At 42.2% G+C, this 27,712-nt stretch overlaps 1 protein-coding gene and 1 pseudogene across 1 annotated transcript; one reads left to right on the forward strand and one right to left on the reverse strand.

The window, feature by feature from the left end:
• Positions 1-400: 400 nt before the first annotated feature.
• slc25a20.S (solute carrier family 25 (carnitine/acylcarnitine translocase), member 20 S homeolog) lies at positions 401-26,851 on the reverse strand. Its single transcript, XM_041561742.1, has 10 exons — positions 26,586-26,851; positions 24,531-24,623; positions 22,905-23,032; positions 18,550-18,640; positions 15,484-15,601; positions 12,234-12,306; positions 9,551-9,660; positions 6,226-6,350; positions 1,447-2,457; positions 401-1,381 (listed from the first exon to the last, which is right to left on the reverse strand). The coding sequence occupies exons 1-9, from the start codon at positions 26,688-26,690 to the stop codon at positions 2,395-2,397; spliced, it is 906 nt and encodes a 301-aa protein (XP_041417676.1). The 5' UTR covers positions 26,691-26,851; the 3' UTR covers positions 401-1,381; positions 1,447-2,394.
• On the forward strand, positions 18,679-21,239 carry LOC121403740 (annotated as a pseudogene).
• Positions 26,852-27,712: the final 861 nt, after the last annotated feature.

Here is a 27,712-nt window from a genome sequence, read left to right on the forward strand (position 1 = left end):
TACTGCAGATTTGTCATTACAAGGACCCACTACAGTCACTCACAGCCTTTGCAAACAAATATGATGAAGCTCTGCCAACAGGGCCACATTGTCTATATAGGCCCCCAGGGGCCCAAGCCTTGGGTAGTGCTTAGTGGTGCAGATAAAGTACCTCCCAATTTTATAAATCCCTTCTAACCCACAGACACTCGCGGTAATATCCGGCAGCTGAGTTTTGGGGGACTGGGTGTCTTCTTCTCCTTCCCAATTAGCCGTGAAATCTGAAGGATTGCATTGTCTTTTAAAGGGCCACTATACTCAGAACTTTCTGGTTATTACCAATTTGTACAGGGAGATATATATATATATATAGATATATATATAGGCAAGTTTCTAGTTGTAATGAATAAAGACACATTTGTTAGAAGGCAAAGTTTTACTGCTGCTAAAATATATATAAAAATGTTATACAATTACAGTGACACGGACTGTTCCAACAATTGGTCCGTGAACTGATCCCCCACCGGAAAACAGTGTGAGGGACAGTAAAACATTTATTTTTTAACACATTTGATTATATATTAAGCCTCATACATTGATATACTGTATTAAACGGCTTGTTCACCTTCCAACACTTTTTTTTCAGTTCAGTTGGTTTCAGATTGTTGTTCCCCCATAAACAAAGACTTTTTCCAATTACAGGTATGGGACCTGTTATCCAGAATGCTTGGGACCTGGGGTTTTCCAGATAAGGGATCTTTTGTAATTTGGATCTTCATACATTAAGTCTACTAGAAAATCATGTAAACATTAAATAAACCCAATAGGTTGGTTTTGCCTCCAAAAAAGGATTAATTATATCTTAGTTGGGATCAAGTACAAGCTACTGTTTTATTATTACAGAGAAAAAGAAAATCATTTTTAAAAATGTGGATTATTTGGATAAAATTATGGGAGACGGACATTTCATAACTTTCTGGATAGTGGGCTTCCGGATAACGGATTCCATACCTGCACTCTCATTTTGCAACAGTTTTTCTAATACTGAAGTGTATTTCCCCTTCTTAAGCAGCACTGGGAGGGGGTCGCCGACTCTAACTGTTCTAAATTGATACATTTAGTTGATACATTTCTTATCTTTGTCCCTGAGTTTCATTACAGGCAGCTGTTAGAATTGATACAATAGTTGCTAATACTCCAGAGCTGCTGCTGAGAAATGGATCAACTAAATGTATAAACTAATTGTATCAATATGACTATGAAGATTTTCATTCATCCAGGTCATGGTATATCTAGTATAGGTAAATCTAAAAACAACTGGACTTGCTGAGTAATCAATGAAAACGTTTTTTTTTTTAGATTTACCTGTACTAGATATAATTGTATCAACTAAATGTATCAACTAATTGTATCAATTAATTGTATCAACTAATTGTATCAACTAAATGTATCAACTAATTGTATCAACTAAATGTATCAACTAATTGTATCAACTAAATGTATCAACTAATTGTATCAACTAAATGTAGCAAATTGTAACAGTTCAGATTAGGGATGCACCGAATCCACTATTTCGGATTCGGCCGAACCTCCGAATCCTTTGCGAAAAATACCAAACATATGCATATACATATGCAAATTAGGGGTGGGAAGGGGAAACCATTTCCCTCCCGCCCCTAATTTGCATGTTCAAATTAGGATTCGTTTGGGCCAGGCAGAAGGATTCATCAAAATCCGAATTTTGCTGAAAAAGGCCGAATCCCGGATTCGGTGGATCCCTAGTTCAGATGCTCCTGGATCACTGAGCTGCCAGACTGAAACCCCAGAGACACAAACATTAAACTTTGGGGAAATTTTGGGGAAAGGGTAAAAAATAAAAGATGGAAAGCAATTAAAAAAATGTATTTGATTTGTTTATGGTAAAAAATCTAAAAACAACTGAACTGAAAAAGTGTTTGGAAGGTGAAGCACCCCTTTAAAGGGGCTCATCTTAGCCAAATTCCCATATGCTGATACCAGAGGCGAATGATCAATGTCTGGATCTCTAGCATGAAGGCAAAAACATTTTTCAAGTTTATATCAACATAAGTTGGGGGTTGGGCAATTCCCATCCTCTTGGTTTAGGACAGACTTGGAAGAGAGTTGTCATTTGGTGATGATGAAGCCAATAAACAGGTGATGAATTGAAGACAAGGCCAGTCTGATGGGATATAAAGAGGGACCTTATATGAGATCAGCTCCATATACGAGTGTCTGGTCTCAGTCAAGTATTAACAGAACAGCACTAATTTAGCACCGCTCACTAATAAGGCAATTTATTTTGTATATTTCAGTCCATGTAGTCTTGGTATTCTCTGCGTGATACCCAGCGGCGCAGGCACCGACGGCCCAAACTCCTACATTTAATTCTGGGCTTCACAGGTTTGGGGAGAGCCAGTTGAGGAATTTCATGGCAACCTCAAATCCAAGGAAACATGCCTAGCAAAAAGAGGACAGACAGATGTGAGAGAGCGATTCAGGCTCAATTATAGCACTTTCACACAAGGTTAGGTATTAGCAAAAAGCTTATTTAAAAAAAATAAAAAAAAACATACTTAAAGGAACAGTAACACCAAAAAATGTTTTAAAGGAATGACAATATAATGCAGTGTTGCCTTGGACTGGTTACAACTGGTGTGTTTGCTTCAAAAAGACTACTATAGTTTATATAAACAAGCTGCTGTGTAGTCATGGGGGCAGCCATTCAAGCACAGGATACACAGTAGATAACAGATAAGTACTACTATAGTTTATATAAACAAGCTGCTGTGTAGTCATGGGGGCAGCCATTCAAGCACAGGATACACAGTAGATAACAGATAAGTACTACTATAGTTTATATAAACAAGCTGCTTTCTAGCCATTGGGGCAGCCATCCAAGCACAGAATACATAATGGATCACTGATTAACACTGAAGAATCCCATTGTATACTATAGAGCTTATCTGTTATCTGCTTTGTATCCTGTGCCTTTTCTCCTTTTCCAGCTTTGAATGGCTGCCCCCATGACTACACAGCAGCTTGTTTATATAAACTATAGTAGTACTTATCTGTTATCTACTGTGTATCCTGTGCTTGAATGGCTGCCCCCATGGCTACACAGCATCTTGTTTATATAAACTATAGTAGTACTTATCTGTTATCTACTTTGTATCCTGTGCTTGAATGGCTGCCCCCCATGGCTACACAGCAGCTTGTTTATATAAACTATAGTAGTACTTATCTGTTATCTACTGTGTATCCTGTGCTTGAATGGCTGCCCCCATGGCTACACAGCATCTTGTTTATATAAACTATAGTAGTACTTATCTGTTATCTACTGTGTATCCTGTGCTTGAATGGCTGCCCCCATGGCTACACAGCATCTTGTTTATATAAACTATAGTAGTACTTATCTGTTATCTACTGTGTATCCTGTGCTTGAATGACTGTCCCCATTGCTACACAGCAGCAAATTTCCTCTTCTTCGCAGGGAACTAATCTTCCCGATCTGCCTTCCGCCGGCTAAAATGAAAATCGCCTGGGGGCAGGCACACAGAGCGCTTCGTTTTCCGAAGTCGCCCGAAGTTTCCTTGTGAAGCAATTACAGGCGACTTCGGAAAACAAAGCGCTCCGAGTGCCTGCCCCCAGGCAATTTTCATTTTAGCCGGCAGAAGGCAGATCGGGAAGATTAGTTCCCTGCGAAGAAGAGGAGATGTGTTGCCTGGCGACTTAACTCACCGAATCTGCCCGTGTGGCTGGACCCTAAAGTTACTGGTTCACCCAGTTTTCATTTCACACCTCTTGTAGGTGCCCCATTGGGGAATTATTATCACATTAATCGGGATAAGTATTTTATAGTCAGGGCACAAGTTGTGTCTAACCCTATAGGTGTAAAAGCCTCATTAACAAAACAAGTAAAACACTGATTAAACAAAATAAGTGTATTTTATACAATTTGATATGTAAAAAATGTATAACTCACACTTGAGTTATTTTACTAGTTTTAGCTTAATGAATGAGGCAACATTAGCAATTTGAGTGAATATATTATCTAAAGGAAAAGTAAAGCCTCACAACCAATCTTTTAGTTTTAGCAGCAATTAGACACTTGACCTAAGATAATAATAAAACATATTTCTGATACAAATCCCTATATTATGCAAAAAAACATTTCCTGTATTTCGACCCTTATATCCTGGTACAGAAGTGGAATTACACAAACATGTAGGCGGATTTAGAAAGCCTGAACAAATGATCTATGATTTTCCCAGGTAAAATGACCCCCTCCCCAAAAATTCCAATTTGATGTCTGACTGACAGGTGTAGTAAGAGCTAAAGACACATTTTTTTTTTACATGTCGTGTAAAAGACAAAATCTAAAAACTGTCTATTTAAAAGACAATTGGAGATAGAGTTTTGTGAATTTGGTGGGAAATCCAAGATTTTTATTTTGTCTCAATATCAGCACTTTTGTGAATTCCCCCCACAGAGAGATCTGCGCCACAAATGATGGTCCTGCTTCTGTTTCTAGTGACTCTGTGAGCAGCGATGGGCACGGCTGGTATTGCCCAGAAGGAACATGGCGTTATCCAAGGGACAAGCGAGATCTGCAACTCCGAGGAAGTGCCGAGATTTGCGGCAAGAAACACGTAAGTCCAGGACACCCAGCGCTATTCACTTTGTACCACTATGTACGCATATACAAAAACGATATTTGGAAGAAACAGCTTGTGTCTTTCAATGAATGTCCAGCGCCTGTGTAAGCGGGATCTTCAGTTGCTGAGCAGTCATAGCGGCGAGGAGGTGCCGGCGTCTCGCATGGGGCAGCGTCTGGATGGACACGGAAACCGGGTGAGCTTTGATGCGGTCCCCATCCTTTTTATTCATTCCTGAGAACTGCAACTGAGCCTGGTGAATTCTCTTCTCTAATATTTTGAATACATTTTATTAAATTTGAAGTTATACCCGATCTTTATTAGGGAGCGATAAACCTTCCTCTTATCAGCAGTGGCGGCTTTTAGCTCTACAATAGGATTTCCTGGATTCTGCAAATATCTGCCAAGTCTGGCAATTGCAGATAAAAGGGCTTCCTCCATGGATGTTCCTATAATCTTTTCTTTTCACCCCCCCCCCCCCGCCACATGCACACACCGAGCAAATCTGTTTCACATTGGGCAGGTGGTGGTTGTTACAAATGTGGCGTCTGGGTGTTCAGGTGACATTATTTAGGCTGCACAGAACTGCTACAAGTGATCCAGTAGCCCTGCTGTCTATGGGAGCAACACTGTAGCTCCATGTAGAGTCCTGCAGCGGGTATACCTGCAGGTTACCCGCAAACATATCGGGCATCCTGCGGAATGAGGAGAGGATTTTCAGGTGTGGTTATACCGGGGGGTCTAATCTAAATTTCTTATCTTATATTGTCTATATTTTACTCCTTTTAAAGTTTTACAAAACTTGTTTCTGTCCCGCCCACTTTTGATGACATCACTTCCGGTTCACAGCACCATCACTTCCTGTTTGATGGTGGTCGGCGGGTTGCGGATAAGGCAGTTGCGGGTCCGGGTCGGGTAGCGGATCAAAGTGGGTAAATATGCGGGTTGCGGGTCCAGGTCTTAGAAACTGATTCCGTGTAGGACTCTAGCTCCATGCATTAGAGTCCTGCAGTAGGTCGGGTACCCGCTGGTTCCAACAAAAAAAAGCGGGTACCCTGGGGAACGAGGGTAGGCTTTTCAGGTGTGGGTATAGATGCGGGTCTGCGGGATGCAGGTCGGGTTGCGGGTCTCTTCCTGCTGCAGCTCTCTCCCTGCAGCTTTCCCTCCACTTGTCTACCCCTCCCATCTGAGTTCAGCCACAGCTCTCCTACATCACACGGCGCGATTCTGTCCCTCTCCCTCGGCCACATTTGATGGCGATGATAAATAGCATCAGAGAAAAGGTACACGGTGTGCTCCAGCAATAGAAGTCTGGGTTTGTGACAGAACATGCAGCAACGTGTAAAATGGATGTAACAACATTTGAAGCTAAATTACAATCCTGCATCTTAAGTGATAAGTCTGAGGGACAGGGGCTGTTAGGGCGGAAACTGACACCATAGGATCTGACCTGTAGGAGAAAGATGAAGACCTGCCAGCTCTGTTGGCACAAAGAATTCCTATCTCCACCCCGCACAATGCAGCTCCAAGGAATATGACTGCCGCTGACTCACATTATACATGTTCTTACCGCATTAGCAGGGAACGCCCGCAGCATAACTGCCGTGAAGCCTTTGTAAAGGGATCCTATGCCTTCCTCTCGGATCAACTCTCGTAGAACGTCCCGGAAGCCATTGGGATACTTTCCTGCTGGAGCTTTTATACAGAAAAGAAAATACAATTAAAAAAGCAGCCTACTAAGAAGATCATTTCCGTATCCAGAGGAATAAGCTAGAACAATTGTTTAAAGGAGAACTAAAGCTTAACTATAGAAGTAGGTAGAAATGTTGTACATTATGTTTTGGGTTTCTATACCAGCCCAAGGCAACCACAGCCCTTTAGCAGTAAAGATCTGTGTCTCCAAAGATGCCCCAGTAGCTCCACATCTTCTTTTCTGCTGATTCACTGCACATGCTCTGTGCTGCTGTCACTTACTGAGCTTAGGGACCCACTCACAATATACAGTAGACATAGAATAGAAATGTCATAATATAAGGCTGATTAGTAATTAATACACATAATTACTACATGGCAGCACAGAAACCAGTGCAATTAGCATCAGAATTTAATAATCAGCAAACCTGTAGCATCATCTTATATTACAGGGGAAGCTCATTTTCTGCTGGATAATTAGTGACGAGCCCTAAGCTTAGCTTCTCAACAGCCAATCAGAGCCCACTGAGCATGTGAGTGTCACAGACACTTTCCAAGATGGTGACCCCCTGTGACAAGTTTGAAGTCCTGGATCATTGCTGCTATTGACAAGCTGAAACTTTAGCCTCGTGCAATAAGTTCAGTATATAAAATATGACATTTTATCCATATTAATTTTTAGGGTTTAGTTCTCCTTTAAAGGGATCAGTTGAATATATAATTCTGTAGTGCTTCATGAGGATACATGTAATGGGATCAGACAGGTCAGGGCACATCACAGCCCAGTTGAGTTACACCCAACCCTTTACTCCCAATATCTTGCTAATTTAATGTCAGAAAGTGATTTGCAATGTTCTGCATCTGGAGCTTTACATTGCACTGGTGACTCTGTATATTACTGATATATTTCTTTTTCTTTGCAATAGTCATCAAAAACAAAAGTGGCCCCTGCACAACCAGCCTACAATTTAAAGGTTCTTTAAAGGCTCTCTATATTTAGGGATGCCAGGTTTGATTTGCCAATGCATTTTCACCACCCAAATACACAGCACCGCAGAATATGATTGCCTAACAAAATTAATTATACACAATTAATTATACACAGCACTGATATGAAAATGAAATAATGTATCTGTATCTCTCGCTTACACCACAATTAAATCTGTGCAAAGCGATGGTCATCAACTGAGCAAAACGATGGTGCAATCATCTATTCTGCATTAATTAATTGCACTGTAGCTTTGCTGATTACTAAATGAATAAATGACCCCAATGAGTCACTGTCACCAGGGAAATGGTAGAGTGTGAGATTAACAGCTCAGTAGGAAGGAAACCTAAAAACTGCTGTAAAGTATCTGTACTGTGGAGCGGCACAATGGAACCAGGCGTTGTCTTTGCAATTTATCATTCATTGTAATTTATATAACTCCTGGGGATTTCTGGGTTATTATAGAGATGCTTAAAGGAGAACTAAACCCTATAAATGAATGTGGCTAAAAATGCCATGTTTTATGTACTGAACTTATTGCACGAGGCTAAAGTTTCAGCTTGTCAATAGCAGCAATGATCCAGGACTTCAAACTTGTCACAGGGGGTCACCATCTTGGAAAGTGTCTGTGACACTCACATGCTCAGTGGGCTCTGATTGGCTGTGGAGAAGCTAAGCTTAGGGCTCGTCACTAATTATCCAGCAGAAAATGAGCTTCCCCTGTAATATAAGCTGATGCTACAGGTTTGCTGATTATTAAATTCTGATGCTAATTGCACTGGTTTCTGTGCTGCCATGTAGTAATTATCTGTATTAATTACTAATCAGCCTTATATTGTGACATTTCTATTCTATGTGTACTGTATATTGTGAGTGGGTCCCTAAGCTCAGTAAGTGACAGCAGCACAGAGCATGTGCAGTGAATCAGCAGAAAAGAAGATGGGGAGCTACTGGGGCATCTTTGGAGACATAGATCGTTACTGCTAAAGGGCTGTGGTTGCCTTGGGCTGGTACAGAAACCAAAACATAATGTACAAAATTTCTGTCTTACGTCTTTAGTTAGGCTTTAGTTCTCCTTTAACGATTTGGAGGACTAATGGACATTGCAAATGTACTTCCAAAGTTAGAAACCCCCAGCAGGCCCAGACTGGGTCAAACTGTGGATTCGGAAAAATCACAGAGGCGCTGCATTGACAGTGATTACTTATTGAGTCTTTAAGGAAAGGCTGTTTGGGCCTTTGGAACCAGCACCAGCCAGTGTTGCTTTTTATTATAAAGCCACACCAACTGTTTCCTCTACTTCCCCATCATTCTTTTGCACCACCACCCTGGGCCAATGCATGAGCAGTACAGCCATTTATATAACAAGGGATTGATGAGGTGTACAACAAAAATGGTGGTGTGCCGCTCTAATGAAAAGCACTCTGGGTCGCTGCACTTTAAAAAAGAGCCTAAGGTACTTGGTAGGGATGGGAATCCAGGATTCGGTTTTGGATTCGGACTGGATTCAGAGTTTTTCAGCAGGATCCTTCTGCCCGGCCGAAGCCGAATTTGCATATGCAAAATAGGGGTGGGGAGGGAAATCACATGACTTTTTGTCATAAAACAAGGAAGTAATTTTTTTCCCCCTTCCCACCCTTAATTTACATATGCAAATTAGGGTTCGGATTCAGTTCGGTATTCGGCCGAATCTTTCACAAAGGATTCGGGGGTTCGGCCGAATCCAAAATAGTGGATTCGGTGCATCCCTAGTCCTCGGTTAGCGATTACAGTCACTAGGGGCGCCTAACAAATTGGCACCACTCAGTAATAGTAGGGATGTATTGAATCCGTCGCAAAAGATTCAGCCAAATACCGAACAGAATCTGAATCCTAATTTGCATATGCAAATTAAGGGTGGGAAGGGGAAAACATTTTTTACTTCCTTGTTTTGTGACAAAAAGTCAAACGATTTCCCCTCCCTGCCCCTAATTTGCATATGCAAATAAGGATTTAGATCCAGTTCAGCTGGGCAGAAGGATTCAGCCGAATCCGAATCCTGCTGAAAAAGGCAGAATCCCAAACCGAATCCTGGATTCGGTGCATCCCTATGTAATAGTGTGAAAAAGCATGAAGTACGACTGCGATTATTAGCTTGAAGAACTGAGAGAGTATCTACGGGTGTTGCCGCAATGGAGATACCCTAGAGGCCTGACGAGAGCGCGACTTCACTAACCTGTCTGGAAGCGAGATTTTAGCACGTCTGGGGGAATTGCAACAGCCCAGTTAAAGATTCCTGCCATTCCGCCAGCAAAGAGAATTTTCGGAACACTCAGCTCACTTACACTGTAAGGAAACATAAAAAGAAGAATTCAGTTCTAAGCCCTGCGGCAGGAAAAAAAAAAGAAAAATGAGAAGAATTTGCTTCACTAGGGATAACTTGGCCTTGTGACCTAATGCTTGTGTACACAACTAATCAATGCTAAATAGTGACAAGCCTGGATCATAAAGTCCATATAAATTACAGCAGTGGTTTAAGTCATGTGCTCAGGGTTTGGTAAGCTTTACTTGGCCTTTAAGAGGCCTATTATCTGTGTAGGGCCATAGATCTGCATTTGTATATATGAGCTCAGCTAAGTCTGCAATAATAACATCAGCATCTATTGTATGGCTTCCTTTCAATTAGCTTTTAGTATGACGAATACAGTGATATTCTGAGACAGTGATATGTGGCCTTGGATTTTGTTTTTTTTTGAATTGTCAGTAGATTTCCAATTTGGGGTTTCAGCAGCTTTCTGGTTGCTAGGATCCAATTTATCCTAGCAACCAGGCAGAGGTTTGAATGAGAGACTGGAATATGAAGAGGAGAGGCTTTATGACATTATGATTTTAGAAACAATTTTGTGATTTATGACACAGCAATGATTGATTAATTAAGGTACATTGAATAAGCTTCTTTAAACAGGTGGGTCTTTAAGGAGCGCTTGAAAGTTTGGAAGGAAGGAGAAAGTCTGACAGCTTGTGGCAGAGAGTTCCAGAGAAAAGCAGAAGCCCGAGAGAAGTCTTGTAGACGAGAATGGGCAGAAGTGATCAGAGGAGAAGCGAAGGTCAGAAGTAGGGATGCACTGAATTCACTATTTTGGATTCGGCCAAACCCTGAATCCTTCTCAAAAGATTCGGCCAAATATCGAACCTAATTTATATATGCAAATTAGGGGTGGGAAGGGGAAAATATTTTTCACTTCCTTGTTTTGTGACAAAAAGTCACGCGATTTCCCTCCCCTAATTTGCATGACCAAATTAGGATTTGGTTCGGCCAAAAGGATTCCGCCGAATCCGAATCATTCTGAAAAAGCCCAAATCCTGGCCGAATCCCAAACCAAATCCTGGATTCAGTGCATCCCTAGTCAGAAGCAGAGTGAAGGTTGTGTGAAGGAGAGATCAGAGATGAAATGTAGGGAGGAGCTTCACTGTTAAATGTAAATGTGAGTAATTTGAATTTGATTCTAGAAGAGATTGGGAGCCAGTGAAGGGACATACATATGGGAGCAGCTGATGTTGAGCGGCGAGCTAGATGAATGAGTCTAGCGGCCGCGTTTAGAATAGATTGGAGTTGTGAAAGGTGACTTGTTGGAATACCTGTGAGGAGTAAGTTGCAGTAATCAAGGTGGGTGATGATGAGAGACTGAATCAGTGTTTTAGTTGATTCTGAATGGATATATGGTCATATTCGAGCAATGTTGCGCAGTTGAATACGGCAAGATTTTGCAAGTGTTTGAATGTGTGGTGAAAAAGACAGATGTGAGTCTAAGATAACTCCTAGGCAGCGTGCCTGTGTGGTGGAATGAAAGGTGGTGTTGTTTACGGTGAGTGATAACTGAGGGACAGGGGAAGATCTGGGAGGAAATATAATGAGTTCTGTATATGAAAGGTTCAGTTTCAGGTGGTGTTGAGACATCCAGGAGGAGACAGCAGAGAGACAGTCTGTGACTTGGAAAAGGATAGAATTAGACAGATCAGGAGTAGACAAGTAGAGTTGGGTGTCATCAGCATAAAGGTGATACATTCTTTTATTGTATAATTAGGAGTGTTAAATTATTGCCAATAATGAAATTAACAGTGGTTGCAAATTACATGAGTGTATATATACAGCGTATAATATTTATATATGGGCATGTATATATTTATATTTCTAGGAGTTTATATATAGTAATGGCTTAGGATACACAAAAGAAACCTCACAAAGAAGAGCCTTTCATTACACCCGACCGACACTGCCGGCTCTAGCTCCTTGGCGTTACGATCTAATAAATAATGGCTACACCGTTAGCTGGAACTGGCATGAAACAAAAATGATCCTCTTTCTCTCAGCCTCTCATTTACTTATGCCTGGTGCTGGTTCTCTCACTGTTACAACAACAAATCAAACAAACACACAAAGGCAATTAAAGTGGGGGCAGAACCCTGCATGTTTATTGGGTCAAAATTTAGTGTTTTGGGGGCAGGTCCCTTTGTCAGACGAAGGAGCCTGCCCCGAAACTTTACATTTTGATGCAATAAACACGCCCCCCGCTTTAGATTGCCTAAATTGCCAGAGACAGGATCATTAAACTTTAAACTTAGATTTTGAAAAAACGGTAAAAAAAAAATAATGGAAAGTAATTGAAAAAAGTCTTTATTTCTGAAAACAATTGAACTGAAAAAAGTGTTTGGAAGGTGAACAACCCCTTTAAAGGCAGACACATCATTCCGTCAAAGAAGATTCCAAAGATTTCATAAACTGTCGTTAAAAAAAAGTGGAATCTCGCTGCTGAACTGGAAAAGTTCTGATGCTTTGAAAGCCTGCAGGAGGGCCCAACCCAGAAATCAATCAAATTCTCTCATTGCATTGTCAAAAAAAACAAAATCAGTTTGATTACCTGTGTCCCTCTGGTGTGAGGATGTTCTTCAGCCATTCGTAGGTCATGAAGTACATTCCACTGGCTGGAACGTCTACAAAACAAACGGACAGACTTCAGGAAACACAAGTGAGAAAACAGTGACCTCTAGTGGACAAAATAAAAATACAATATTAAAAACATACACGGAAATGGCTATAATGTGAATACTGCACTTGTGTCGTATATATAAAACAAACAAAAATTAAAAACCTTTAGGAAAAAAAAACAGTCTTTTAGATTAAATTTCTCTTGCTGATCTTTCCACCGTTGCTCAGCTGTAATTTAAAAAGCCTCCAAGGTTTGTATGTAGAAAAAAAATAGTGCATAATGTTTAAAGGAGAACCAAACCCTAAAAATGAATGTGGCTAAAAATGTCATTTTATATACTGAACTTATTGCACCAGCTTAAAGTTTCAGCTTGTCAATAGCAGCAATGATCCAGGACTTCAAACTTGTCACAGGGGGTCACCATCTTGGAAAGTGTCTGTGATACTCACATGCTCAGTGGGCTCTGAGCAGCTGTTGAGAAGCTAAGCTTAGGGCTCGTCACTAATTATCAAGCAGAAAATGAGGTTAGCCTGTAATATCAGCTGATTCTACAAGGCTGATTATTAAATTCTGATGCTAGTTGCACTGGTTTCTGTGCTGCCATGTAGTAATTATCTGTATTAATTACTAATCAGCCTTATATTGTGACATTTCTATTCTATGTGTACTGTATATTGTGAGTGGGTCCCTAAGCTCAGTAAGTGACAGCAGCACAGAGCATGTGCAGTGAATCCGCAGAAAAGAAGATGGGGAGCTACTGGGGCATCTTTGGAGACACAGATCTTTACTGCTAAAGGGTTGTGGTTGCCTTGGGCTGGTACAGAAACCCAAAACATAATGTACAACATTTCTAGCTACTTCTTTAGTTAAGCTTTAGTTCTCCTTTAAAAATTACAACAGCTCCCAGTGTCCGAGTTCTTGCGCGATTTTTCCAATCTATTACCACCACCTTTTGGCCAAACAAGAGACACTTGTTTTTTCACACCAAGATATGTGGTTCAGCAAGATGATGTCTTGCTGAACCACATTTCTTGGTGTAAAAAAACAAGTGTCTCTCCTGATGAACTTTGCAGGTATTCTGACCTTTCATAACTGGGTAGTTTACGGCTTTCAAAGCAGGAAGGCACTTGGTAACATTAAAAGCAAGAGAGTTATAGTTCAGGCAGGAAGTGACGTCACACAGAAAAAGCCACGAGGGGACTATACATAGGAGCTAAAATAGCCTGTGAAACAGATATATCTATGTGTGACTGACCTTCAACCACATGTGAGTGAAAACTTTTTTTATACATATATATATTTTTTTTTAAAGGAGACATTCAGTGTAAAAAAAATAAGAATGTACCAGTGCGTTATACTCATTTAGATATAGAAGAATTGTGCTTAAAAAGTAGTGTTTCAGGCTGATTTATTGAATATTTCTACAAAAACCCTAATAATCCCTCTCTTCTCTTCCACTTCCTGCTAGTGTCCTGCAGTGGGTCAGGTGCCCGCGAGAACCTGCAAAAAAAGCGGGCACCCTGTGGAATGAGGGGAGGATTTTCAGGTGCGGGTATAGCCGCGGGTCTCATCTAAATTTCTTATCTTATGTAATATTGTCTATATTTTACTCCTTCTAAAGTTTTAAAAAACTTGTTTCTGTCTCCGCCCACTTTTGATGACGTCACTTCTGGTTTGCAGCAACATCACTTCCTGTTTGATGGTGGTCGGCGGGTTGCGGATAAGGCAGTTGCGGGTCCGGGTAGTGGATCAAAGTGGGTAAATATGCGGGTTGCAGTTCAGGTCCAGGTCTTAGAAATTGGTTCCGCGCAGGACTCCACTTCCTGCTCCCTGAATTCCCAGGCTTTACAGGGGAGCTGGCGGCTCTCAGCTCACTGCACTGTAGGACAGGAACCAATCAGCAACTAGCAGCACCTGATAGGGAACTGAAGCATGTTTTTGCTTGTGTGACTGCAGGGCTGTGATTGGCTGTCCCCCTCCTACTGTGCTTCTGGCAGGGACCGTTAGGACACGCCCACCCCTCCAATAAAGGGGCTATTTTTATAGATATAAATTTTTAGCACCATGTAAAAGCAACACCATATATTACTCATAACTGCCTACAAAATTAGTGTTTTTTCATTTATCCTATATGTCTCCTTTAATAAATGGTGTTACACTATTCTGGATTTGTATTTTTCTATGGGAACGTGAGAAGCTGACTTGGAAGGAGCGAGAGACCTGCTAACACTAAGGGCAATAGACCCTTATTAATATTTCCAGTTGGTAAAAAGGCAATTTGACCAAACTGTGGAGGTAACAGATTGGAAAAATCGTGCATGTCACCAATAGGAGTGGAAGATTTAAAGGGGAAGTACACCTCAAGAAAAGAACTCGGACACTGGGTGCTGTTTTAATATTTAAACATATTGCACAGTTTTTTGTTTTTTTTCTCTGCTGCCATAGGTGCTGATCTACATACAAACTTTGGTATATTGACTGCATATATTTAATAGGGATGCACCAAATCCACTATTTTACTGGACCGAGTTCAAATTTGCATATGCAAATTAGGGGCGGTAAGGGGAAAACATTTTTTTACTCCCTTGCTTTGTGACAAAAAGTCATGCACTTTCCCTCCCGCCCCAATTTGCATATGCAAATTAGGATTCAGTTTGGCCGGGCAGAAGGATTCGGCCAAATCCGAATCCTGCTGAAAAAGCCCGAATCCTGGATTCGGTGCATCCCTAATATTTAATAATTATTGTCTAAAATATAGCCCTTGCTTAAAGGGGTGATTCACCTTTAAGTTAACTTTTAGTATGTTATAGAATGGCCAATTGTAAGCAGCTTTATTTATTTTTTATAGTTTTTTAATTATTTGCCTTCTTCTTCTGACTATTTCCAGGTTTCAAGTGGTGGTCACTCACCCCATCTAAAAAAAACAAATACTCTGTAAAGGCTACACATTTATTGTTATTGCTTCTTTTTATTACTCATCTTTCTATTCAGGCCTCTCCTATTCATATTCCAGTCTCTTATTCAAATCAGTGCACGGTTGCTAGGGTCATTTGGATGCAAGCAACCAGACTGCTGAAATTGCAAACTGGAGAGCTGCTGAATAAACAGCTAAATAACTCAAAACCACAAATAATAAAAAAGGAAAGTCAATTGCAAATTGTCTCCACTTTCCCCGCATTACCTCTCATAAGAGTGAGCACAGTCCCTTTGTACACTCCCCGAATTCCAGCTTCTCTGTACAGCTGCTTAGCACAGTCCATGGGACCAGCGTATTTGACGTCTCCGGAGGCAGCCTGGATCTGCAAGAGCAAAGCATTGTGTGATACATGGGCAGCACAATTAGTTCTACAGACACTGGATCACTATTTCACAGACACACAGACACTCCTTTTAAAAGGAGTGGGAGGACATTTTTGTTAAGAATGAAGCAAAAATCAGAATTATCACATGGAAACAAGGAAGACAGTTACAGCTGGCAAGGTGCAGGCTCAGGCAAGGGTAGGGTTGTCCCCTGGCCGGTAAAATACCAGACAAGGTTGGTATTACAAATTTACCGGCAATTCATTAGCCAGTAAATTTGTAATCCCTATTGTTCCGCCCCTGGCCCACCTCAGATCTGCCCCTGATCCGCCCCTCTCAGCTCCCCTACTCACTAGTGATGTGTGGGCAGGCCCGATGTCCACGGGTTGGGTGGGCTCGGACCTACCACGCACCCTCCTTTCCAGGTTGCTGGCGGACCTTACAATGCCGGCTTCCGACTTTTGGGTTAAAATTTTATAGCCGCACACCTGATCGCCCCACTGATGACGTCACAAAAGGGGCGTGCGAGCAGGCGCGCGTCTATAAAAGTTGAACCCAAAAGAAACCCAGAAGTTGGGCTCAGGCAGGTGCGGGTGGAAGGAGGGCGGGCAGGTGCACATCACTAATACTCACCTAATCCAAGCGCTGCAATCCCTTCCTAGCCAAACCAGCGTTGAAATGTCACAAGCCCGTCCTAAAACGTCACAACCCACCCCCAAAATGGCACAATCCCTCCCCTCTCTGGCCCGCCCACCATCCTCTACGTCACCAGCCGGTAGGGCCAGAACTAAAAGGTGGCAACCTGAGGCAAGGGTGAGATCACTTGTTTATAGAGCGCTGTTCTGATGTGCCACCTGAAGCACTGGGTTATAGAGCACCTAAGGAGAGGGAAGAAGTTCATCATAACAGATGAACCTCAGATGAACTAATTGGGAATTCTGTAAATGTAGTTTGTCCGACACCCTAGGAGCAATGTTGTGCAACTGTCCTCATATGGGCCAACACTCTAGATATGTGGGGCCGCATTTCCTGGATTTTGCCGTTCAGTCCTAGCGCCTGGCATCTGATTATGATTATTATATAATACTCAAAAGCCATGAATATCTTGTAAATGATATCCTTATAAACGGTGAGTTCTGATGTCATTTCTGTCACATGACTCACTGAAATTTGTGTATTATAATAAATAAAGTACCCCCAGTTGTAAAATATCAGGATATTAGAAGTTACCTCGGAGTTCCATGTCCTGTATAAAAAAACTCGGCCTTCGGCCTCGTGTTTTTATATGGTCATGAAACTCCTCCGTAACTTATAATATCCTTATATTTTACAAGAGGGGGTACTTTATTCACTATATAATAGACAAGAGCCATGAATATCCTGTAAATGATATCCTTATAGACAGTGCACATGACTCACTTAAACTCGTGCATTATAATAAATACAGGACCCCCAGTTGTAAAATGTGAGGAAATTAGACGGCACCTTCGTGTTTCATGACCTGTATAAAATAACTTTACGGTGAATTCAAATTTTCTTTTATTTTATAATAGGCAGGTACTTTATTAGCTGTAACTGATAGTGATAGAGATACAGTTGACTAATGCTGAACAGTAAATATCTGGCTTAATGCTTTCAACCTGCAGTAAAGTTACAGTTTGAGTGATAAAATCCGATAAATGTTTGTTGCTGGGCCATACTAATCGCATTCTCATTATATGTATTTAGGGTTGTCACCTTTTCTGGAAAAAAATACCGGCCTTCCTTTATATTTATCTTTTTTTCCCTATTAATAACATTGGGATCAACCATTATTTTTACCGACCAGGTGGCAACCCTACATGTAGTCAGTGCAGCCCTTCTACACATTATCTGAAAACCTTAAGGGCTATTCCACACGGGGAGATAGCCTTGCGTTTGCGGTCGCGGCGACAAAGCGCCGCGCCAGTCGCCGCGACCGGCGCAGGCGACAGTTTTGTATGGGCGCCTATGTAAAAACGCCTGTGCTAACCACACGAGGCGATGCGCTTTTCAACAGTCGCCTGAAAATGCCTCGCCAGGCTTTTTCAGGCGACTGTTGAAAAGCGCATCGCCTCGTGTGGTTAGCACAGGCGTTTTTACATAGGCGCCCATACAAAACTGTCGCCTGCGCCGGTCGCGGCGACTGTCGCGGCGCTTTGTCGCCGCGACCGCAAACGCGTCGCTATCTCCCCGTGTGGACTAGCCCTTAGGATAAGTAAACCTTAAAATAAGTGACTGTAAAATTGATGAGGGGGCTATTCTAAGAACTTTTGCAACGTACATTCAGTATTTATTTATTTTTAATTCCAAGATATTAAAGGATACATGTACTGTTAATATGAATTAATTTTGTCACAACAGCACCGCCTGCTGATTATTTTCTGACCCCCAAGTTGTCAATGAAGTTGTCAGGAGAAAGAAAGAGGCTGATGTTCTTCTGCTTAGGAAAGATCCGAGAAATGTTTCTAATTTTTTTTTCTAAGCAGAAGAACATCAGAGCAGCCTCTTTCTTTCTCCTGACAACTTCCTTGACTACTTGGTGGTCAGACTGGTGGGAAAATGACCAGCAGGTGGTGCTTTCTGACACAATTATTTGATATTAACAGTACATGTATACTTTAATATCTTAGAATTAAAAAACAATAATGAATGTACATTGCAAAAGTCCTTAGAATAGCACCCTCATCAATTTTACATTCACTCATTTTTAAGGTTTACTTATCCTTTAACGTGCAGCCCTCCAGTTGTATTGATCTTTTCTGTTTTTCCCAACCCAAATTTAACCTATTCCCCCCATTTTCTTGGGCATCAAGTGTCCCACAGAATCCGAGCTCACACATTTAAGGTGTCAGAAGGAATCAAGTCACTACACTAAATAAGCTTTAATGAATTATGTAGCGGCACTTTGTGTTACCCTTCTGCTTACCTGCAAGAGGCACTTGATTCGCTCACCTGGAGCCATGATCGCAGTTGTAAACACTCCCGACAGCATCCCGGCAGCAAAGAGTTGTGGGTATCTGCAAACCAACACAGAGAAGGATCTCATGACTTAGCTATGAATCAGCTTCTGTATACACCAAAAGGTACAAATAGCTTTTAAGAATAAAGTTAGTTCTCTGCCTAATTCAAACTAAGGATGCACCGAATCCAGGATTCGGTTCGGGATTCGGCCTTTTTCAACAGGATTGGGATTAAGCCGAATCCTTCTGCCCAGCCGAATTGAATCCCAATTTGCAGATGCAAATTAGGAGGGAAATAGCGTGACTTTTGCACAAAACAAGGAAGTAAAATGTCTTCCGCTTCCCATCCCTAATTTGCATATGCAAATTAGGATCCGGGTTCGATATTCAGCCGAATCTTTCCCAAAGGAATCGGGGGTTCGGCCGAATCCAAAATAGTGGATTCGGTGCATCCCTAATTCAAACCTCCTGTACTTTCACCATTGTTACCCATCGATAAAAATGTATCTATCAGCCCCTGAGATCTACAAGAGTTTAAAGGCAATTCTGCAATAGGAGCAGCCCCACTGATTGCATTTTAATCAGCAAGCTCAGGTAAGTGGGGGTTATTCCATATACAAATTCCAGTAAAGCATGATTAAGCAATAGCAGAGCAGCAGCCCTCCCAGAGAGGATTTATAGAAGTGATCGGTGTCGCCTAATTGAATGATCATTTTCTGACATTATTATTCTACTCTGTCTGTATTGTGTCCTGCTGACTCCGCCAAAAACCAACACTTGCATGTGTGCCACAGAGAAAATAAGAGGATTTCACATTAATACTGAGACACTAGAACATTAGCTGGGATAACCTTAAGGAGAACTAAAGCCTAACTAAAGAGGTAGCTAGAAATGTTGTACATTATGTTTTGTGCTTCTGTACCAGCCCAAGGCAACCACAGCCCTTTAGCAGTAAAGATCTGTGTCTCCAAAGATGCCCCAGTAGCTCCCCATCGTCTTTTCTGCTGATTCACTGCACATGTGCTGCTGTCACTTACTGAGCTTAGGGACCCACTCACAATATACAGTACACATAGAATAGAAATGTCACAATATAAGACTGATTAGTAATTAATATGGATAATTACTACATGGCAGCACAGAAACCAGTGCAATTAGCATCAGAATTTAATAATCGGCAAACCTGTAGCATCAGCTTATATTACAGACAAACCTCATTTTCTGCTGGATAATTAGTGACGAGCCCTAAGCTTAGTTTCTCAACAGCCAATCAGAGCCCACTGAGCATGTGAGTGTCACAGACACTTTCCAAGATGGTGACCCCCTGTGACAAGTTTGAAGTCCTGGATCATTGCTGCTATTGACAAGCTGAAACTTAAGTCTAGTGCAATAAGTTAAGTATATAAAATGTGACATTTTTACCATAGTCCTTTTTAAGATTTAGTTCTCCAACCCACCCACTTAATTCCCCCACTTCCTGAGAAATTTGTGGTGAAAGGAGTTGTTGACCGCTTTTCTGAAGAGTTTGTGGAGACCAGGAGAAAAGCTTTGGACACATTTCTTAATAGGATTGCGGATCATCCAGTCCTGTCTTTTAATGAACATTTTAGTGTCTTTCTCGCAGCCAAGGACCTGAACCAGGTCTGGACTGAGAATTAAAATAGGCCCTGGCATTTCAGGTACACAGAGGCCCAATCAGCCCACACAGAGGCCACAACAGCCTCCACCAGCCCATTAATACTGACTTTCTATGGCACCTTATAGCAGCCCCTCTGGCATTTGCCAGAACCCACAGATTGCCAGTCCGGGCTTGACCTGAACAGCCACAAAAAACAGGGTATTACTCTGCTTTCTAAAATGGGAGAGTCTGTGCGGTATGTGACAAGTGGTTACAAACTTTGGAACCGTCCTGTGGAATTTGCGACCATAACAGATTACTTGGACACATTTGCACTGAAGCTTGGCACAATTGACAGAATAGCACAACGCATTATCAAGGAGGAAGTGGAATACCTAATGGAGCTTCGAGAGTATGGACCTGTGTACTCCACATGGAGCGACCTGGAAAGGGAGTTAAATGAGCCTCTGGATGGAGTGTCAGCCTGTGTTGGTAACTGCTGCACAGCACTGGAGGAGTTCACTGAAGACATGTCAGAGGACATTCTTCCTGTGATCAGAGAATATATGCTATACTCTGAATCTATGAAGACGGTTTTAAAGAAAAGGGATCAAGTACAAGCAGAGTATGAGGCCAAAGCGGAGGCTGCTGCCTTGAGGAGAGAAGAGCGATCTACGGTGCCAACAGATGTAGAGAAGTGCCAGGATAAGGTAGAATGTTTTAATGCAGATTTGAAAGCAGACATGGACCAGTGGCAGAATAACAAGAGGCAAGACTTCCGGCAGATGCTTATGTGAATGGCTGACAAAAACATCCAGTACTATGAAGGGTGCCTTACAGCCTGGGAGTCGGTTATACCACTTTTACAAGAAAAAACAGGAACCAAAGTGAACATTGCTTAATTGAAAGGACACGCCATGTTGTGTTTGAATTACTAGGGCTGACACCAGCTGTGGAACTTGCAAACCCAATGACTGTCGACTGCATTGATTTCCTAACACAGTGCATTCTACCTATCCCAACGATTCCCTCTTTCCTTTCTGCACTGGTTTGATCCTCAACTCCACCAGCAACAGCATTCTCCATAATCTGTAAAGAGCCTCTACTTTATATGGCAAACAGGACCATCTGGAGAAGCCTTTCTTTTCTCTTTTACTAAACACCCCATAGCTATTGTAAATAACCTGTTGAGTGCAATTTAAATATCTTATTATGATGCCATGTTACTCTGAGTGGATTTCCAGAAGTACCTGTTTTCTATACCTGTTTTCTAAATATCAGTTGCTTTGTATTGCCAGGCAAAGCTAAAGCTTTCATCTCTCTCTTGCCAAAGAGATGAGGAACAGAGAGCTGGTGAGTAGCCGTCGCTCACCTACAGAGCAGCAAGGTGTATGAAGCCGTATTAAAATATATACTGGCAAGTCACTTGGGCATGAAGTTCTCGTGGTTATAATCAGCCCATGAAATGATACGAGTGAAACCTCAATTTAACATCCCCTGATTTTTAGTTTACACCTTTTTCGTGGGTCCACCAAAATATATTGCATAATGTATAATGTAATGTATTATTCCCCTGATTTTACACCATTTTTCTTTAGTCCAAAAAATTTACAAAAATGTAAAAAGGGGGTTCGACTGTATTCCGACTGGCACCAAGGGCCAATTGCAGTACCCAATAATCATTACAGAGCACAGACATGGTCTCTTTTGGTGCTGGTGAGCTACACTAAATGGTCCAAGTGCCGTACACAGCCGACCCCTTTAGTATAGCAGCATGTTGAAGGACGGGGTCCCAGCTCCTTGGTACAGGCCTAACAAAAACACTAGGGGTTAAATTTACTAAGTGGCGAGAATTCGACAGTGACGGCTTTGCAGCCATCACAACACTTCGCCAGGCGAAAATTTGCGTGGACAACGATAATTTACTAAAATGTGAAGTTGCGTCCAGGGTGCCAAATGCTGGCGAATTTTAGCTTGAGTTAATTCACCAATCATAGTGAAGATGCGCTAGCGTTCAATTATGCCTAGCGCAACTTTGTTAGAGGTCTTCGCTCAGACTAATTTGCATACGGCGGGAAATGATAAAGTTGAATGGACGTATATGTTGCAGCAAATACATTACACTACACAAGTCCAGGGAACCTTAATAAATAAAATAGAGTTGTTATATTGCCCTACACATGAGCCCACTGTATAGTTTATGTACCATATGTTAGAAATGTAGGGGGGAAGCTGGTTACCCAAGAAAAAATGTATGGACTTTTGCAGCCTATCACTCTGAAAAAAGAAAGACGCCAGGGTTTTTTGGGAAAATTTTTACACTTAAAATATGATGTAAGTAACAGAAGTTTGAGGAAGATCTATGCACTCTGATGCACTTCACCTGGTCTGAGCTGGAGAAGGCAAGTCTGGCGAAAGTGGTAACGTTTAGTTTAGTAAAATCCGCATCTTAGTGAATTTGCAGAGTAACGTCCACTCGCCAGAGCAAAAATTCACCTGGTGATAGAGTGCGAATGAACACTAGCGTCTGTCTCTTTCGCTAGCGAAGTTACGCCTGCGTCCGTTAATAAATCAACGATGTCCCTGAAAGCGGTAATGCTGTCGAATCATCACCAGCGTTACTAACTTCACCCCTTTAGTAAACGTGCCTGTAGGTATGCACATACCTCTACAAGAATATCTGGAAAGTAGAAAGTGACTTACGTTAAAGTGTCTTCCGGGTGCTTTTGCTGAAGCTTTTTACCAAGGCCAAAGCCAAAGAAGCAGACGGCAAACATGGGTGTGACCCCGATAATCGGAGCTGCCATTCCTTTGTATAAGCCACGAACACCCTGAAAAGCGAGACAGTGGGAGGTGAGTATGTGTCACGTCTCCTAGATAACAGGTCAGTGGAAAGACGAACAGAGCAGTGATAAACATAAGCAAATAAACAATGATTTCTTACCTATGATCAATGTGCTGCCATGTACAGAGTCTTTGGCTTCCACAGATCAGAACCAGAATCCTTTACTCTCACGGAACTAGCTTTTTAATATGCTGCTACACGGAGGAGTCTCATAGTTGTGACATTTATGGGTCACCCACACAGAGTACATCACTCTATAGTTGTTATTATTTATATAGTGCTGACATATATACACATTTCCATCAGTCCCTGTTCACACAACAAACTAGGGAACCAGGGGCATCTGTAAATTTTTGGAGCATGGAAGAAAACGCAGACACAGAGAGGACATACAGCCTCCTTGCAAGTGGTACCTATTTAAGAACCGAACCCCAGCCAGAGCAATCCTAAAGATCTATAGAATATATAGGATAAGGGTCTCCAAGTTTGTAAGTAATAACTCACCACATTTAGGAAGTAGCCCAGGTGCACCGCCCTGAGCCCTCAGCATATGGAGTGGACAACTGAACATTCTTTGATGCAGACACTCCAGAAAGGCAGACTTCCACCAGGCACAGTTTTCAAAGTGAAAAAGTAGTTTATTGTGTCCACAGCCATACGCGTTTCGTGTTAACAAACACTGAATCATAGGCTATATGTGGTAGGGAATAGTGATGCACGGGTTGAGAATTTCTAGCCCCGCACCTGACCCTAACGCTCACCCCTCCCAATCCGCACTGCCCCTCTAAATGTGCAGGAGTCGTCCCGAACCCGCCCGACCCGATGGTCCCGTAGGGAACAGTGGTGTAACTAGATTACTGGGCCCCACAACAAATTATTTTTCAGGCTCCCAAAGGTTGACTGGTTTTACCAATATTTATTGAAACTGTACATCAATTAGGGCATCATGGGGCCCCTATACCTCCTGGGCCCCCCTCTGCTTCCTCTGTAGTTACACCCCTGGTAGGGATATTCATGTTTGTGTTATTTCTCTGTTACTTCTAAATGGCAGAGATCCTTCCTGCAAGTCAAGGCAATGACAGTTTGTGGTGCCAATCCCACCAAGTGCATCTTTACAGTCAGGGCACTCAGGCAAATTCAGGGAGATTAGTTGCCCGGCGACAAAGCTCTTCTTCGGGGGCGACTAATCTCACCAAACGGCCTCCCACTGCTGAAAATGTAAATTGCCGACGGGATGGCACTCAGAGCGATTCGTTTTCCGAAGTCGTCCGAAGTTTCCTCGTGAAGCAACTTCGGGGGACTTTGGAAAACGAATTACTCAGAGTGCCATCCCACCGGCGATTTACATTTTAGCCGGCGGGAAGGCAAGGGAAGGCAGTTTGGGGAGATTAGTTGCCCGGAAAGAGATTTGTCTCCGGTTGAATAAACTCCCCAAATCAGTCTGTGTGCCCTGACCCTTAACAGGATTTAATAAAGTAACGTACCTCCTTTACTAGAGTCTTTTTAAAGCAATCAAAGGTTCCAGAATATGCGGCAGGTATCCCTGGGACTGGCTTTGGTTGGGTTTGAATCCGAACCTATTAAATATGAAAGAACGGGTTATTTGGATACATTTTATATGGCAGTTTATACTCTGTGTTTCATCACTCTGGTGTCTCACATGCTTTAAAAATCAGATGTAAATAAGGGCTAAACGCCATGGGAGATCTTGTCGGATGGAGAGACCGCATTGTGCGAATCGGATGTAGTCACATCGGTTAAAACAGAAGTGATAGAAAAATCTGATTTGTAAATCACGTGAAACATTTGTCATTGGACACAACACACACATGTACAATGGGAACTCCGCATGCTGCATCTTTATCTGACAAAATAAAAACTGATGGCGTCGGAAAGACTTTTTTTTTTTTTCTCATTGAAATACATCAGATGTAAACGCATGAATAAAAGACTCCATCCGACTTTGGGGTATATTTATCCTAGAGTGAAGTTAGAGATCACCTCTCTCCATTCATTTCTATGGGATTTTTAAAAGCGTATTAATCAATGGGTGAAAGTGAAAGTTCATCCTTTGATAAATACGCCTTTCAAAATCCCATAGAAATGAATGGAGAGAGGCGACCTCTAATTTCACTCTTTGATAAATATACCCCTTTATCTGATCTGACATTACAGCTGTAGGGGATCAGATTTCGGAGCACCCCACAAATCCTGTGCTGTTGGTGTGGTGTTGTCTGGCAAGATCAGATCAAATCTGACCCTCAAAATCTGATAAAAATCTCCAGTGAAGTTTAGGCCTAAAGAAACAGCCGTCTCGTCATATATAGACTGCTTCCACACTGCTGAATATAAAGAGAGTGCTGGTATCAGAGGGGGCCTATAAGTGACATGGTGATTTGCCAAGAGGCTCTACCTGGCAGTACAGGAGGGTGGAGCTATAAAAGGAGAAACATATAAATTGGGAGAACTATAGTTGCCCTTTGCACTGGTCAATATGTAGTGAATACACAGACTAATAGAGGAATGACATACAGGTAGTGATTACCTACAGGAGCGACTAACCTGCTCTCTGGCCGTGAGGGCTGCACCCAGGAACTTTCACCCAGAAATCAGGAGCAACATGTGACCTTTGGCTAAGGAGCTGCAGTCGGTCAGTCCTGCTGTAAATGTCTAACTAACCCAATGCACCTTCTACCCAATTCTCTTTGGCTCCTCATTCATGGCCTTTCTGTCTCTATTATTCTGCTTCTTTCTTACACTATGGACGATCATCTCCAGTGTTCTCAGGTGCAGAGATGTCCAACATTCAATGTTCTTGAACTACAACTCACACAATCCTTTGCCCAGGTCAGGCATTTTATGGTTAAATGCAAGTTAGTGTTAATTTACCATCTTAGGTCCTGTCACCCTTCTCTCACTTTTATTGCAGGGTCTCTCCTGTCACCCTTCTCTCTCTCTCTCTCTCTCTCTCTTTTATTACAGGGTCTCTCCTTTTACCCTTCTCTCACTTTTATTGCAGCGTCTCTCATGTCACCCTTCTCTCTCGCTCTCTTTTATTGCAGGGTCTCTCCTGTCACCCTTCTCTCTCTCTCTTTTATTACAGGGTCTCTCCTGTCACCCTTCCGTCTCTTTTATTGCAGGGTCTCTCCTGTCACCCTTCTCTCTCTCTCTTTTATTACAGGGTCTCTCCTGTCACCCTTCTCTCTCTCTCTTTTATTACAGGGTCTCTCCTGTCACCCTTCTCTCTCTCTCTTTTATTGTAGGTTCTCTCCTGTCACACTTCTCTCTCTCTCTCTCTCTCTTTTATTACAGGGTCTCTCCTGACACCCTTTTCCCTCTCTTTTATTGCAGGGTCTCTCCTGTCACCCTTCCCTGGACAGACACTTTCATTACTCAGTGCTTCCCTATTGACAGAGCCAGATGTTACAAAACTACAACTCCCGGCAGCCTCTAACAATCAGGTCTCTGTACTTGAGCTGTGGGCAGCAGCAGGTGCTGGAGCTGCAGATAGTAGTAAGAGCTGTAGGGCAGCTCCTCACCTTAATAGTATCCAGCGGGTGACCGACAAACACCAGACAGACCCCTCCGAAGCCGCCGGCAAAGAAGTTCTTCATGGGACTAATGGGCTGCGGTTGCTTGGCCATCCTGAGTGCGGTGTGGTGTTAAACCAAGGCCGGTCTCTACTCAGTGAAAAGCTCCTCCCGGGCACGGGGCAAATACTACTATCCCCGATCTTTGCCCTACTTCACCCTCCGACCCAATGGATAGCCAATAGTAACAAGGAAGCTTCTACTAACCAATCATCGGGCCTCCAGTTGGCTAAAACCACACCCTTTCCTGTTAATTGACACAAGAACTCGCGTATCCTCGCTCACTTGTATTAAAGCCACGCCTCGGGCCGGTAGAGCGGCAATGCGGAAGCCGGAGGCGCCATCTGTGAAACTGGCAGAATAGTTCATTTATTTCGCCATTTTTTGGTGAACTTTTTTGCGGAGTGTTTGTGTATGGAAACAAGTGGTCAGCCTCAAAATATAGGACGTGTGTTATTTGTGGCACGCACTTGATTCATTTCTAAAACCAAATAGCTGAAGTTCTTTCTGGAGTCTGGATGACACGTGATGCCTCAGTTATGAAAGTGCTGTAATTGCAATTGCCACATACCTGCTGCCACATACCTGCCCAACTGCTGGAGATTAGTAAAACATTCATTGGAAAGTTACTTAGAAATATATGTTATTTTGTCAAGCAACGTTTTAGTTTTTGGTTTGCATCCCCTTTAATTTCCTCTGGAAAAGACACACAAAAATATTTTATTTGGGCTTTCTGGTTCCATCAGTCATTCACATATTATAGACAGGTTCCTGTGGTGCACTGACAGTAGGGTTGCCACCTTTTATGGAAAAAAATCCCGGCCTACCTATATATTTATCTTATTTCCCTATTAATAACATTGGGATCAACCATCATTTTTACTGGCCAGGCCTGTAAAATACCAGCCAGTGGCAACTCTAGGCATGGCGAGTACACAGAGGCCCATTCAGTGCTCACAGGCCATTAAAAAAGTGACTGTCTAGTAGGGATGCACCGAATCCTTCTGCCCGGCCGAACCAAATCAGAATCCTAATTTGCATATGCAAATTAGGGTGGGGAGGGAAATCTCATGACT

The sequence above is a fragment of the Xenopus laevis genome, chromosome 4S (assembly GCF_017654675.1).
Source record: "Xenopus laevis strain J_2021 chromosome 4S, Xenopus_laevis_v10.1, whole genome shotgun sequence".
Classification (NCBI taxonomy): Eukaryota; Metazoa; Chordata; class Amphibia; order Anura; family Pipidae; genus Xenopus; species Xenopus laevis.